This window comes from Miniopterus schreibersii (genome assembly GCF_964146895.1).
Source record: "Miniopterus schreibersii genome assembly, chromosome: 4".
Lineage (NCBI taxonomy): Eukaryota > Metazoa > Chordata > Mammalia > Chiroptera > Miniopteridae > Miniopterus > Miniopterus schreibersii.
In genome coordinates this window covers 82843529-82857678 of record NC_138105.1, presented here as the reverse complement: position 1 = coordinate 82857678, position 14150 = coordinate 82843529, and the positions used below count along the sequence as shown (strand labels likewise).

Here is a 14150-nt window from a genome sequence, read left to right as displayed (position 1 = left end):
ATGCAGTGTGCAAATGATGTTTATTGAGTTGTACACTTAAAACTTGTATGGTTTTATGAACCAATGTCACCCTAATGAATTCAATTTTTAAATAAATAAACTATGGTTCATCCATACAATGGAATATTATTCAGCAAAAGGAAGAAACAAACTACTGATACATGTACCAACAAGGATGAATTGAAAAAGCCTTATGTTAAGTGAAAAAAGCCAGACAGAAAGGACTACATGCTTGATGGTTCAATTTATATGACATTCTAGAAAAGACAAAACTAAAGACAGAAAATCAGATCAAGGACCAAGGGCCAAGGGCCGAGTGGCATGGGGATGGGATTGACTGCAAAGGGGCACTAGCCAAAGGGGCACTAGGGAACTGTTGGGGTAAAGGAAACATTCTGCATCTTGATTAAAGTGGTGGTCAAATGACTGCATGCATTTGTCAAAACTCATCAAACTGTACACTTAAAAAAACAGGTAAATTTTATTATATGTAGATTATACCCTAATTTTTTCCAAAAAATGGTGGAGGGAAACTAATACCCAAGGGTCTAGCAAAGCACACTGATTAAAGACACACAGTTTCTTAGTTCAGGTCTATAACGGGCTGAGTCTAAGGAAGCCGGCCTACATAGTAAAGAGCCCCAGGTGTATCTATGGTCCAAATTCAGTTCACTGTCACTCGAGTTTATGCCTCCAGCAGTGCAGTGGGCTTACCATGATGGCCCTGGTTACCCGGAAGGAAGGGCATGAGCGGAATAAAAACTTGAAGAGGTAAACAATCTAAAAAATGTTTCTCTATACCAAGGAAGTAAGACACAATTATAATATATGCATAATCAAAAACCAAGTAAAACTGCTTCTGAGTCTTGGTTTTCTTCAATTCAGCTAATATTTTTTAAAAATGTTTTATAAGCCCTTCATTCCAGGCACCTTACAACATTGTAACCCTCTCAACAGTCTCTAAAGAAGACCACCCTCCTGAAGCTGCAACAAAGGCGGGGAGGGAGCCAGTACCTTGGGAAGCGTTGGGGATCTGGAATCACAGGGCTTGGGTGTTCTACCACTTGCTGGTTCGTAACTTGGAACAGTCACTGAATCTCTTTGACCGCTCCCCCCAGTTCCAGTAATAATATTGATAAGTGAAAATGATCATACTACATGCCCTACCATCCTCTCCTGGAAATATGTTATACTTTAACAGCGTTCCTTGAGGGCTCTGCTTTTCAACAAGTCTAATTCAGTAGCCAACAAAAATCGGTTTCAAATCATCTCAGAATCAGTAAGATGGTCTTGTTTTTCTTCTTAAATGTGACAAAAAGAAAAGGGAAGTCATCTTTTCCACTGCCTTGAAATCAATCCCCCATTTCAAGAAAATTGGGTGTTACATCAGTCAGGGTTCCTCAGAGAAACAGAACCAGTAAGATGGAGATATACATACACATACATACATGTATACATAGAGGCAGAGAGGAGTCCAAGGAATTAATTGACTTATATGATTGTTGAGGCTGGTAAGTCGAAAGTTCATAGGGCAGGCTGGTAAGTTGGAAACTCTTGGGCTGCAGTCTTGAGGCAGAATTTCTTCTTCCTCAGGGAAACCTGTTTTGTTCTTAAAGTCCTTCAACAATTGGATGAGGCTCACCCACATTTTGATGATAATCTCTTTTATTTAAAGGAAACTGATTATAGACTTTAGCCATGTCTACAAAATACCTTAACAGAAACACCTAGGTTAGTGTTTGAATGAATAACTGTATTATTCAACACTATAGCCTAGTCACACTGATGCATAAAACTAACCATCGCCCGTGGTATGTGTGATCCTCTGATATGCACAGGAGGGTTGAGAATTCCTACTCAAGTTTTCAAGAGAAACAGGAGCAGACAGGAAGGGCAGGACTAACAGAAAAATTACTACCTGGCCCCATTTTTGGGAACTCTCAATTCCATAGATGGTTCTGTTGTTGACACTACTCCTCCAATGAGCTCTGTGAGATAATAAACTAGAAACAGCCCGGCCGGCATGGCTCAGAGGTTGAGCATCAACCTATGAACCAGGAGGTCATGGTTCGATTCCTGGTCAGGGTACATGTATGGGTTGTAGGTTTAGGGGGTGTTCAGGAGGCAGCCGATCAATGACTCTCTCATCATTGATGTTTCTGTCTCTCTCTCTCCCTCTCCCTTCCTTCCTCTGAAATCAATAAAAACATATTAAAAATAAAAATAAATAAACTAGAAATATTTTGACCTAAGATCAAGTAAGGGGATCTGAGTGACATTAAAAAAAAAAAAAAAAGTAAAGACAAAGATACAGGCCACAACCTTCAAAAATAAAAAATAAAATTCATTTATTGAACAGGAAAAGTTTAACACATGATCCATGTGCAGACCCAAAACAAGATCTTCTATGAGCTCCTGCATCCACATCTCTACACATACCATGTGGAACATACACTCATGCAGGCACACAACATACACACACAGTCCTGTGTGGTTATCAAGATCTGCTGGACGGTAGTTTTTCATACTCCTCTTATTCACACATCCACTGACACGTTTTACAAGTCACATAATTTTATCATTCACTAAAACAAAATAGCTTCCCCAGTATCACCTTGATTTAAACAAAAGAACATAGTTTATGACAGGCATCCTCCACCCTCATTGCCCCACCCCCACTCTGATAACCTCGTATCAGCACCATTTATGTCCCCTGGCCAAGGAATGACCCAGTGGTACAAAGGACAGGGAAGAAATACAACAAACTGATGCTGTCAGAGCAAAGCCTTACAGCCAGCAGGACTAATTGCCTAAAAGTATCGACCATGATTTCAAAGACAAACCACACTGTCTCCTCTTCCCCTAACAGTCTTGGAGATCTGTAATGTACTTGGGAAAATTAAATTCTAAGGCAGACTTGGAGCCAACTCCCTAATCACCAAGTCATGCCTGCTGTACTCTGTCTCCACTGTGAGGAGCCAGCTTTGCATTCTGACAGGGCCAGTGCTGGGGCCCGCTGACTAGCTACGAAATTAAACTCACTGGTACAACGCCCCCTGCTGTGAATAGTGAATACAGAGAGCTGTAGACAGACATGAACTGAGATGGTGCACTTCCAAAAACACATAAGGAGAACATATAGTGTTAAACAGAAGTGATATTCTACAATTTTGGGATAAATTGGAGGAGAAAAAAGCAAGACAGGAGTATGGGAGTAGGGGGAAGATTTCCCTAACATACCAGTTTGGTGGGATCATCACTTTAAGACAACTGCTAAAACTGCAAATTTTACCTTTCGTGAGGGTAGAAAGCAAGCAGTGAGCATCAGCCAATGAAGTTGGCTGGGGAGGTGAGGGACCGAGAGGGAGGGCATAAGCAGAAGGTTTTCAGCTGTAACCTGCCATACATTCACATATATCTGGCCAGGGTTTGTACAGATGAAGGTTTCCTAGCAGCTGGACAGCAGCACACTATAAATAATGCCACTTGTGAATGGTGACTTCACAAGTCACCATTCTAGGCAAATTGAATAGAAGATGCCAGGTCATGCTCTTCCCAGCAAGCACCTGCATTTAAGGGGAGGTACACTGCCGACAGGGAGCTGGAAACCAGCTCCCAATAGTGAGTGGCATTTGCAGGACAGAACAAGGGGCTCTGAGTAGCTACTTCTGAGTTAATAAAAATCTGGGGTTACATTGGGGAGGCTAGGGGAGGGACACAGAGCCTAACAGTACTGGGCCAGAAAATCCAGGATTTGCCTTTGGTTTGGCAGATGCAGCCTCACACTCCAGAAAGCCTTTGCTTTGCTGCTCCTGATCAGACTCCTACTTATGCTGGAGCTTTTTTTCCAGGAAGGCACAGGAAGGGGCTGGCAGCTGGTTCCTACTGAGTGATGAGGAGAAACCAAGGGCTCCTGACTACAGAAGGCCCACAGGCAGCAGAAGAGGAAGCTTCCCTCAGCTGGCCTGGAGGGCTGGTTCCAGAAGGGGAGGGGCTCCCTCCCACTGCCATCCTCTGGCCGACCCTTTTACTCCACACCTAACTGCGGTGCAACTGCACAACCAGAAAGGCCCGCTGACTGGGTTCGCCTTGCTTGGCCTTCTGAAGCAGCCATGCAATCGGGCTGTTGAAGCAGAAGCACAGGGAAGAGATCAAACAGGGCGAAGGCCATGCCAAATCAGCTTCCAGAAGCCCCAAAGCTAGAGCTGCCTCTCCAATGCATCACATTCTCCGGGTTAAGGACCCTGAAGCAGTAGCCTGCATTTTGCTAAGACCTGGGGCTAGAAGACCTCTGTATTGTGCTATCCAGCCCTCAGGTCCCAAAATCACAGTCCCAGTTTCACTGCCTACCTGAACAAGACTGCTTCTAGCAGCTCCCTGCATGCACAGAAGCCTCCACCGCTGAAGCTGCGGGAAGGAAACACGTCTGACCCCCTCAACTGGCACGCACCTTCTCCCTGAAAACAGCTCTCAGGACCACTGTGGGAAGGCTGCAGGAGCCCAGACTTGCAAATAGGAGATGACAATTCCTGAACCTACTTTGGTAATTTCTAAGCCTGAGGCTTCAGAGGGCAGGGCTGCTGCCACCTCCAGCTAGAATCTTGGTCAAATAAGCACCTGTTAGTAACCACCAAAGAGCAGAAACGGTGGATGAAAAGTGTCATTCACTAAGGGAAACCAAATAACCACCAATCACATCTTCCTAAGTTAATAAATTGTTAGGTAGCTTAGGAGTCACCGCAATGAGAGAGTTCGGCTTTGGAACAGAAAAGGGAGGAAAAAACTGGGGCTGTAAAGGTGGGTCACAGCCCTTATGAGCTTTGGTATAACACAAAAACAAAACCCAATAAAACTGTGCTGCTCTCCCAACTTTCAGGACGAACCATAGCTCCAGGTAAGTAAGCAAGAGCCTGGTGACAGGAGTGGAGAGCAGGACCCTACCACATATGCATAAACACACACAACATATACACAGCTCAGCTCAAGAAATGGAGAGTTAATGACTACTGCCCCTTTGAAAGACTTCTCGTACCAAGAGGGAAGAAGCGGCAGCCAAAAGCAAGGCAATGTGCCGTCCTCTGCCTTCTCTGCGGTCTGTTCCCAAAGCTGAAGGCTGACCTTGAGGTGGGCCAACCCTGAGGCTATTTCTGATACCCAGGGGGAGGGACAGGCATCACAATTAGTGTTTAGAACACAGGAGACCAAAATCCCAAGCAAGTGGTTCCTTCAGAGTCCAGGTCATCGAGGCAGCCAGAAGAGGACACTGTGTCTGCCCTATCACCCGCTGACTGTAAACAGCCAAGCACCACACTTAGTGTCAGACCAGCATCTGTAAATTCTCTGCACTTAATATCACACTCTCTGTGCACAATGACCTCATCGTCTCAGCCATGGCAACAGTGTGGGTGTCTTCCTGGCATGACAACAACTGAATACTGCCATGCTATTTGCATGTCAGAAGCCGAGGCTCAAAAACAGGCCTGAACACACAAAGCAACCATTTTATAAGCCTCCCGTGGGCAGAAACATATCCCACTCGATCATCCTTTCCCTCGGCCTAGTGCACTGGCAAATATTTCCTGAGTCCTTCATATCTTCCCAATATGAAATCAGGCTGGTCGATGGGAGGCAAACTCCATGCCTCCCCACAGAGGTACACATTTAGATGATCCTGATTAAAATCTTTGGGGTACTCAGCCACACGTGCTGAGGACCTAAGCAGACATTTCCTGCACCAAGTTCCTTTTCAGAAGGAGAAGCTGAGTACAGGTATAGTGAGGAAGGGACGATTCACAATACTCCTGATCTAGTGAGTCTAAAAACAAACGCTAACTTTAAATAAATATAAATATTTTCAATTGAGGCAGCACTTGATATCTCTTGGGAGATACAGCAACTAATAATATAGTATTGTGACCCACACAAGGAATCAGAGAGGAGAAGGTGTTGCCCAGAATCACAGCAAGCCAGAGAGAGTAAAGATTAAAAACTCCAGCTTTGGGAGCTGGTTTTACACTACTAGGTAGATCCAGACACTTGCTGGAGACTTGAATAGGTAGGTAAATATTGAGGTAATATATTTGGGAGAGATATAAGAGATAGAACTAACTTTATAAAGAAGGGAAGTGCTCACTTATTTCATCTAGGCCTGGATCAGGAAAGGAGATGCTAAAAATTTTAAATAAAGTGAGTTGTGCAACAAGAATAATTTTGGAGAGGTGGGTCAGAGGAGAGAGGCAAGTAAGGGAGGAGGCATGATGAGGGAAAACAGTTGTAAAGTTTTGGGTTAAAATAAGTACAAATGAACAATGAAAGCACTGCCATTAAAGGTACCTCCTGCGTATCTGCTACCCACTCTCCCCCCTGCCCTCAGTCCTACCTGGCCCAGGGCACCTAAGCGCCAGGTAGTCGGTTTCCTGAATAGCAACCTTGCTTTTCCCCAGAGCCTGGACCCTCCCTGAGGCTCTGGGGTCAGGTGCTAGGGAACACACGGGGGTCAGGTGGGCAGGTGCAGGGGATGGACCCAGATGGCTATGCAAAGGCACTGGTGGAGTTGATAAAAATGGGAGCAATGCTTGGCTGTATCAGCTCAGCGAGAGCCACATACGTCCCCACTACAAAGCCCACGAAGCCCAGGATGCTGATCAGGGTGTCCTTGGCGATGGTGAGGGGGCTCATGCCCTCTGAGTAGTAGGTGGTGATCTCCAGGAGGGGCGGGATGATGAGGGCCAGGGCACTGCTGCTCACGGAGCCCACTAGGGAGATGACCAGGTCCAGGCGGGGGATGAGGATTGCCAAGATGCCTGTGGGAGAGAGGACATGGATATTCAAGACTGCCCAGAGCTGGAAAAGATTTCTTCCTGTTCTACTGGTTTAGCAAGTGTCCTTCTCATAGAATGGAGAGCTCTAGGGAAACTTAGACATTATCTGGCTCAATCTTTCATTCCACAGATGAGAAAATAAATGCCCAGAGAGGTGGAGTAACCTGGGTCTTGCTGTAAGATTGGCAAACTGGGACTGGGACTGGGACCCATATCTCCTGGCTCCAGTCACCTAGTTTTCAGCTTTCCTGCTACCATATACCACTTCCATCTTCCCGAGGAAAAGGAACCAAATGACATTCCAGGGCAATCTGGTCCTCAAAGGAGACACAGTGTGGAGCAAAAAGGGAAATGGACCATTTCTGAGCAACTGCTCACTCTCTTGCCACTAAGGATACTTCCAACACAACCATCTCTATTTGACTGACAAGAAACAAAATAGGGGAAAAACCCTCCTTCGTCCAAATAATACCATGGTAAATCCCATTTCACAGAACATGGTCATATAGGGAAAGGAGTAGTAGTTTTGTGTGCAGGCTGACTGCATACACAATGACACGTCCCTGTGCCAGGACAAGCTAGTGAATGGCTCCCACACCTGAAACTCAGGCACGGGTGTATGTGAGGAAGGTGGAACTGAGGAGGAAGAACAGGGGCTGCATTAGGAAATGCCATCGGCTTCCATACCACACCAGTGACTACCACTGTCAAGCTGGTCGGACAGTACTGTTTAAAACCAAGGAGAGGCGGCTTCACTGACCACACTGATCCAGTGCCCATTGAACCCACTATTCCCATCTAACTCAGCTTTCCACTGGAGGTGAAGGCCAATGCTTCACAAATCTATAGAAGACTATGGAATTAGGCTCTTGTGTTTGAACCCTGGCTCTACCTGAGTGACGCTGGGGAAGTTCTGGCTCCTTTCTATTCTCCAGTTTTCTTGTGGGCAAAATGAGTATTGTAATAGCTCCTATGTCACAGAGATGCCAAGATGATCAAAGGACGTTGGTTAAACGACACCTAACAAAAGGCCTGGTGTACAACAGGCATGCAATACAGTTAACATTATCATCGTTAGCAGATATTCTGCTGCTCATGAAAAGGACATCCTTAACTCATTAGTAATCAAATGTATTTTCATGGATTGTCTTTCCCATTGCTGGCCAGGGCACATCTATTACCTCCCTGAGCCCTCACGAGAACTACATTTGCCATGGGGTTTTCAGTTCCAACTTCATAAAGCAAAAATGTAGTCAAAGGCATCACACTGGTGAGAGACTGTCAGAACATCTGTTCAGTGCAGCTGATTTTACCCTTCAGAAGGACTAAATCAATCAATTAATCACTGCCTCTCTGGCTGAGTATCAGACGAAAAGTCCTGGGTTTTATTTAGAGGCCAGGTTTTATGAGAAACCCTTACTTCTAAACTGAATACCACTTCCTACAGTAAGAGGAGAGGCCTGTAGGAACCAAGATTTATCAGGGGAGGAGCAGATTCACATCTCCCGCCTCACACAAACTTTGCAGCAGTGTCGTGGTCCAATACGTAGTCACTATTTAAGTTTAAATGAATTCAGTTCCTCATTCACACTGGCCACATTTCAAGGACTTACCAGCCACCTGTGCCTAGTGGCTACTCTCCTAGACAGCACAGACGGGGAATACTTCCATCATGGCAGAATGTCTACCCTAGTGACTTTCAACCTTGTTACCTCATGGCACACATAAACTAATTACTAAAATTCTGCAGCACACCAAAAAATATATTTTTTGTCCATCTACCAAAAAAATAGGTATAATTTTGATTCTTTCACACCAGATGGCTATTATTGTTTTGGCTGTTGTCATTTTTTATTTGACAACCTAACGGAGAAGAGGTCAGTGCCCCTAACTAAATAGTCAGGTATTGCATGTGTTAAAAATTCTTGCAGCACATAGGTTGAAAATCACTGGTTTAGTGTCTAGTAGACAGCACAGCACAGCATCTACTCATTAAGCTGAATTTGCCTCTACTCCAAGGGCATATAACTCCACAACATGATTATTGTCCCCATGGAAAGAGAGGCCCAGAGAGGTCACATTATATAAAGTGACAGAGCTGGGACTAGAATCCAGGACCTCAAGCCCCTGATACAGTCACATCATAGACCTTATGAGAAAGAAAGTACAAACTAATATACAGACCTGCAAAAGGAGGGAGAACAGGGGATCTGTCTGATCAGCAGAAAGATCCTGTCTGTGAAGAACTGGGAGTGTCAGATGTTGGGTTAGCTTTGCCCAGAAGGCACCACAGTGGTTTGGCAGAGAGTCTCACATATGGTCAGCCCTGATCTCTCTCTGCTTTGTGAAGGAAATAACAAAAGGGAGTACAGGAGTCCTGAGTCTCAGATCTGGCCCTGCCAGTGGTTTCATCACCCGGGGCAATCCTGTCCTCTTCTTCTAGCAATCAATCACAGTGGCAATTATCCATCAATACCTCCCCTGTTCTGAAGCCTTCAGAAAGTCTACAAAAAGCAGACTTTTTTAACAGACTATTTAACAATAGTCTGTTTTGGCCCTTAGCTATTTCCAAATAAACAGAGTTGGTGCCCTAGCCAGTTTTGCTCAGTGGTTAGAGCCGGCCGCACTGGGCTGTGGACTGACGGGTCTCGGGTTAGATTCCCCGAAGGGCACGTGTACCAGTTACAGGCTTGATCCCCAGCTCCAGTCGGGCAGGGCACATGCAGGAGGCAACCAATTGATGTCTCTCTCACATTGATGTTTCTCTCTCTCTCCCCCTTCCACTCTCTCTGAAAAGCAATGGGAAAAATATCCTCAGGTGAGGATTAAAAAACATACATACACAAAAACCAGAGTTGGTGATATTCCTCAAACTTTCAGGGTTGAATCTGGAGGAAAGTTGGAGGAAAAGTGTCTGTAGGCTGATGACAAAATGGCCTTCTCATCATGGATAACCTAATGCCCAACAAGAGTTGATCTGCTGTGCGCCCTGGAGTAAGACACCCGCCGTCTCTGGGGTCTGGGTTTCCATCTGCCCATACAGGAATGTGGTTGAGAGTTCAGGCTCCTTACCAGGGGTGGGGAACCATTTTTCTGCCTGCAAAATCATTTGGTCTGGCCCTGCCAAGGCAACTGCAGGCGGGACTCAAAATTCAATAAATTCAATTAAATATTTGACCAAATATAGCAGGCTAATTTTTAAGTTGATAATTTTGTATGGCAAGGCAAGACCAAATGATTTCATGGGCTGTATATGGCTCACAGGCAGACGTTCCCCACCCCTGCTCTAGACTCAGAATGTAAGCTCCAATCCCAGGTTCACCACAAGCTGGTCAGTTACTTAACCTTTTTAAGACTCATTTTCCCTACTGCTAAATAGAGACGGTCAAATGTAAAGATCTTAGAGGATTAAGCACATAATGAATGCTTCATAAATGTTAGCTAATATAATTACCAGTCCCTGCTCAATAGCAGGCTGTGATCCAGGGTAAACTGGCTCACCATTCTGAGACTCAGTTTGTTTACCCATGAATTGGTGATTGTACTATACTGAATGATTGCTGAAGTCTCACCCAAGTCTGAATTATAAGGAACTATACAGTGCAGATTCAATAACTTAGGAATGTGTTCTGGGATATGTACCTCAACTCACTGTCAGCTAGGAAGCACCATGTGCTGCTCAAGAGTGGCACAGCAGAGCAAGAGATGGGACTCCTCTCCTCAAACACATGGTTGTGCCAAAACATAGCTTCTAGCCCACCTGGTTTTTGTACTACTTAAGGGAGTGTGAGTAATTCCTCTGGTGCCAGCCCCTGGTCTCCATGGCTATTCCAGCCTGCTCAAGAGAAAGGAGGCCTTTATGAGGGACAGTGAGCCCCATAAGGAGACAAGACAGATGATCTGCCTGGCCCCTCCCAGCTCCAAAAGTCTGTCATTTCCTCTCCATCTTTCACATTAACCTGAAGGACAGATGGACACTCACGATATGAGTGTGAAGTCAGATGTGCTCCATCTACACTGAGATAAGAATGAAGTGGAAACAGAAACAGAAGCTTGTGTGATCAGAATCTTTTCTCAGATTTGACAGAGATGTTCCACTTCATTATATTTTAAAAGCAATCTAAAAATGTTTTTATTTTTACTACAAAGGATATACAACATAAGCATACTGAGCAAAAATATCCTTAATAGAGATTTTTTAAACAGGCAACATTTTTCTCTTAAAGCCAGGACCACATGGCTGCAAAAGAAGACCCTCTTCCTAGATGGACCATATACTACATCTGGACCCTAAATAAAGCCTGACATTGGAGAAAGATAATGGGGGGAGACGGCAAAAAGAGCGAGCTTCCCACTAATATGGGGGAAGAAAAAGAGAAGCGGACACAAATTAGCATAAAAGCCCCAAGGGCTCAACAGCAGGGATATCTGTTTTGCCACCATGCAAAATGTGGCAAACTAGTTTTAACTAATTCCAGAGGTAAGAATCAGGTACTCAGGAAAAATATGGGAGCAACTAAAACCTTTAAATGTCTTTATGAGTTAAAGCCCTTTAGAAAGAGAAACACAAGAAGGTAGAGATCTCAGGGAGCAGCCAACTGGGAATATCCTCTCCCCACTCTCTCCACACTCCCTAACAAAAGAACATGCCATAAAAGAGGAAGACAGCAGACTCCCAACTGGCAGGTCCACAGCCCTCTACAGCACCTTAGCTGTGGCATGTACAGAAAGCAGGGGCCGAGGAAAACTCAGCTGGACCACATGATTAGTTAAGAGGCTCCAATGGTATTACAAAACATCTTTCCTTTGGGTTAAAAGAGTACAAACATGATCTTTTAACGGCTGAAGGAACATGAGGCAAATGGCCACGTTCAGAGAAGGAACTGATTAGGATTCTGGAGTCTGTGGTTTTAGACCAGCAACAGAAAGAGCTGACTAATGCACAAGAGAAGAAAGTACTTAAGAGAACAAACACACACTAAACAGAAATATGATATAAACTCATATCCCAACTGGATACTTACAGCTCTGGTGTCTGGAAGCTCTTTCTGCTGTTTTATTATGATTGATGCTGGGAAAGCTCACCTGTGTTACTCTTAAATGTCTAGAAATCTACCTTTAAATTAATTAGACTCTTAGAATATATAATTTCATTTAGTGGGGGTATAAATTTTTAAAAGTACAAAAGCACAGGAAACAACCTACATGTCCAACACTAAAGGAGTAGTTTAGTAAATACAGTCCACCAATATAATGGAATATATCACACAGTCATGAAAATATTTATGAAAGATATGTATATTCATTATATAATATAAAATAAAATGCAAAAGACAAAGTTATGTGTATACTATGATTGAAACTATTTTTAAAATGCACCCATGAGGGTTAACACAGAAGACAAAACACAAAAGAAAATTATTTTGTTAAATCAGTGGGATATTGGAAATTTCTTCTTCAATAACCTCAGACCTAGACATTCTCCAAATATCTTTACATTAACTTTCTTTTTTCAAGCAATATTTTGGTCAAAATCTAAAATCAGGCTCAAAATAGTTCTGCAGAATCACAGAGGTTTAAACTTGAGAGAAACCTTAGTGATCGGATACCCTTCACATCTTACAGTTGCAGAAACTAAAATCTCATGAGGGTTCCTGGGGCTGGGGCACAGGTACAGCTAATTTATGCTGCTACCCCTCTTCATTTAGCTGCAAGACCGAGAAGTGTGAAAGGCCAAAAGGTGCTAAGAAGCCACTCTGTTTGTACCTGGAAGCTTTGTGCTCTAAAGGGTCTGGCTGCTGGAATGTTTTATAGCATTCTGGTCTGAACAGGCCTCTCAGTCGATGTGGTTTTATGTTATTACATCTTCAACAATAGGTTTCTGAAATTCTCATAGCTAACTGAAGTGAAATGTTTCACATGGCAAATGCCACAATTAGTACCAACCACTGAAGGCCAGGTTAGTGTCTCATGTAATCCTGAGAAACTATTCTTCCTGCAGCCTCTTCCAGCCTCTCCTTCTACACAAACTCTGGACATAAGGTGACTGCGGAGTTGACATTTCTAAACATATGGGCTGGAAGCAAATACTGTTCCATATGAAATCATAACAAAATGAGCACCATTCTCTGACATGCTTATTTTTCCAGCCCCTCCTCCCCAGAAGTCTGAAATTTAGCATCAAAAGTAGACAGAGCAATCTTTGGGGGTAGAGGAGAGTGGTGAGAAAGTTCAATTCCAATTGGGGAAAAAAAATTGAGGCTGGACCAAATTGCCCTGCTCCCCTTGGCGATGAAGAATGAGGAAGAAGAGGAAAAACTGGAGAAAAGACAAGAAAATACCAGAAATAAAAATAAAACAAGCTGCCATTGAAATTTATGGGTATAATTAAAAACAATGAGTTATATCAAAACTCTAAAATCACATACCAATTAACCTTGTGTAAGATCTGAAAGTACAAAGAAACAAAAACAAAATGAACTCACATAAATACATTTAAATTGGTACTACAGTAAAAGGCTTCTCCCGAATCCCACAATTACTTCAGAGTCTCCAGGGAAGGTTAGAGAAACCAGAGTGCTCAGAGATGAAGGGGCTGCACCCCTTAATAGGCTGACAATGCAATGCTAAGTCACAAGAGATCAGACGGGGGGAAAAAACAACTGAACCCGCTTAAAAGATCAAAAGCAGCTCGAGTCCTTTGAGCATGATGCTGTAGAAGATAGGTGAGACCCACAGACAGAACCAGGAAAATTTAAGCAAAAACCAAGAGGCATCTAAGGACAGCATGAGGTCTGTGAATCAGAGCTTGGTGGCTCCTGTAGGGGAGCAGCGGAAAGAAAGCTGGCAGGAAGCAAGACATATGCTACTGGAGGCTAAAGCCAGACTTGAGGAGGAAATGAGGCTGAGACAGGAATCAGGTCCAGCATCACTGCCCCAGATCTTCGGTCAGGGAGAAGCTGCTATATAGGCAGTGACAGCACATTTCACCTAGACAGACCTAGTTTTTCTAGAGGAACCACTCTGAAACAAAGCTGATTACATGAACTATCCCCATCCTTTCTCCCAATGCCTGTTGGATCCAAGATTTGGGGCCCTGAGAACTGACATTATAAACACCTGCATGTGGAATCCATGTCCTCAATACTGAAGGCTAATCCATTCACAGAACATCATACATATCTGAATCAAAGCATCCAGAGTTGCTGGCAGAAGACAGGGGTAAAATCTGGAGTCCAACTATCCTATCAGCACGCATTAAGGCAATTTACTAGAAAAGCAAAATATATCACCTTTCTTCCTTTGCAGTAGCTCTGGGCCAGCAGTGAC

At 43.9% G+C, this 14150-nt stretch overlaps 1 protein-coding gene across 2 annotated transcripts in view; it reads right to left on the bottom strand.

Annotated features, from left to right (window-relative positions):
* Window positions 1-441: 441 nt before the first annotated feature.
* The window catches only part of SLC36A1 (solute carrier family 36 member 1), a 47232-nt gene continuing 33523 nt past the window's right edge, over window positions 442-14150 (bottom strand). For both annotated transcript variants that reach the window (XM_081135119.1, XM_081135120.1), the window contains exon 12: window positions 442-6803. In XM_081135119.1, the coding sequence (XP_080991245.1) occupies window positions 6532-6803 (272 nt within the window). In that variant the 3' untranslated portion in view covers window positions 442-6531. The remainder of the gene's footprint in view (window positions 6804-14150) is intronic.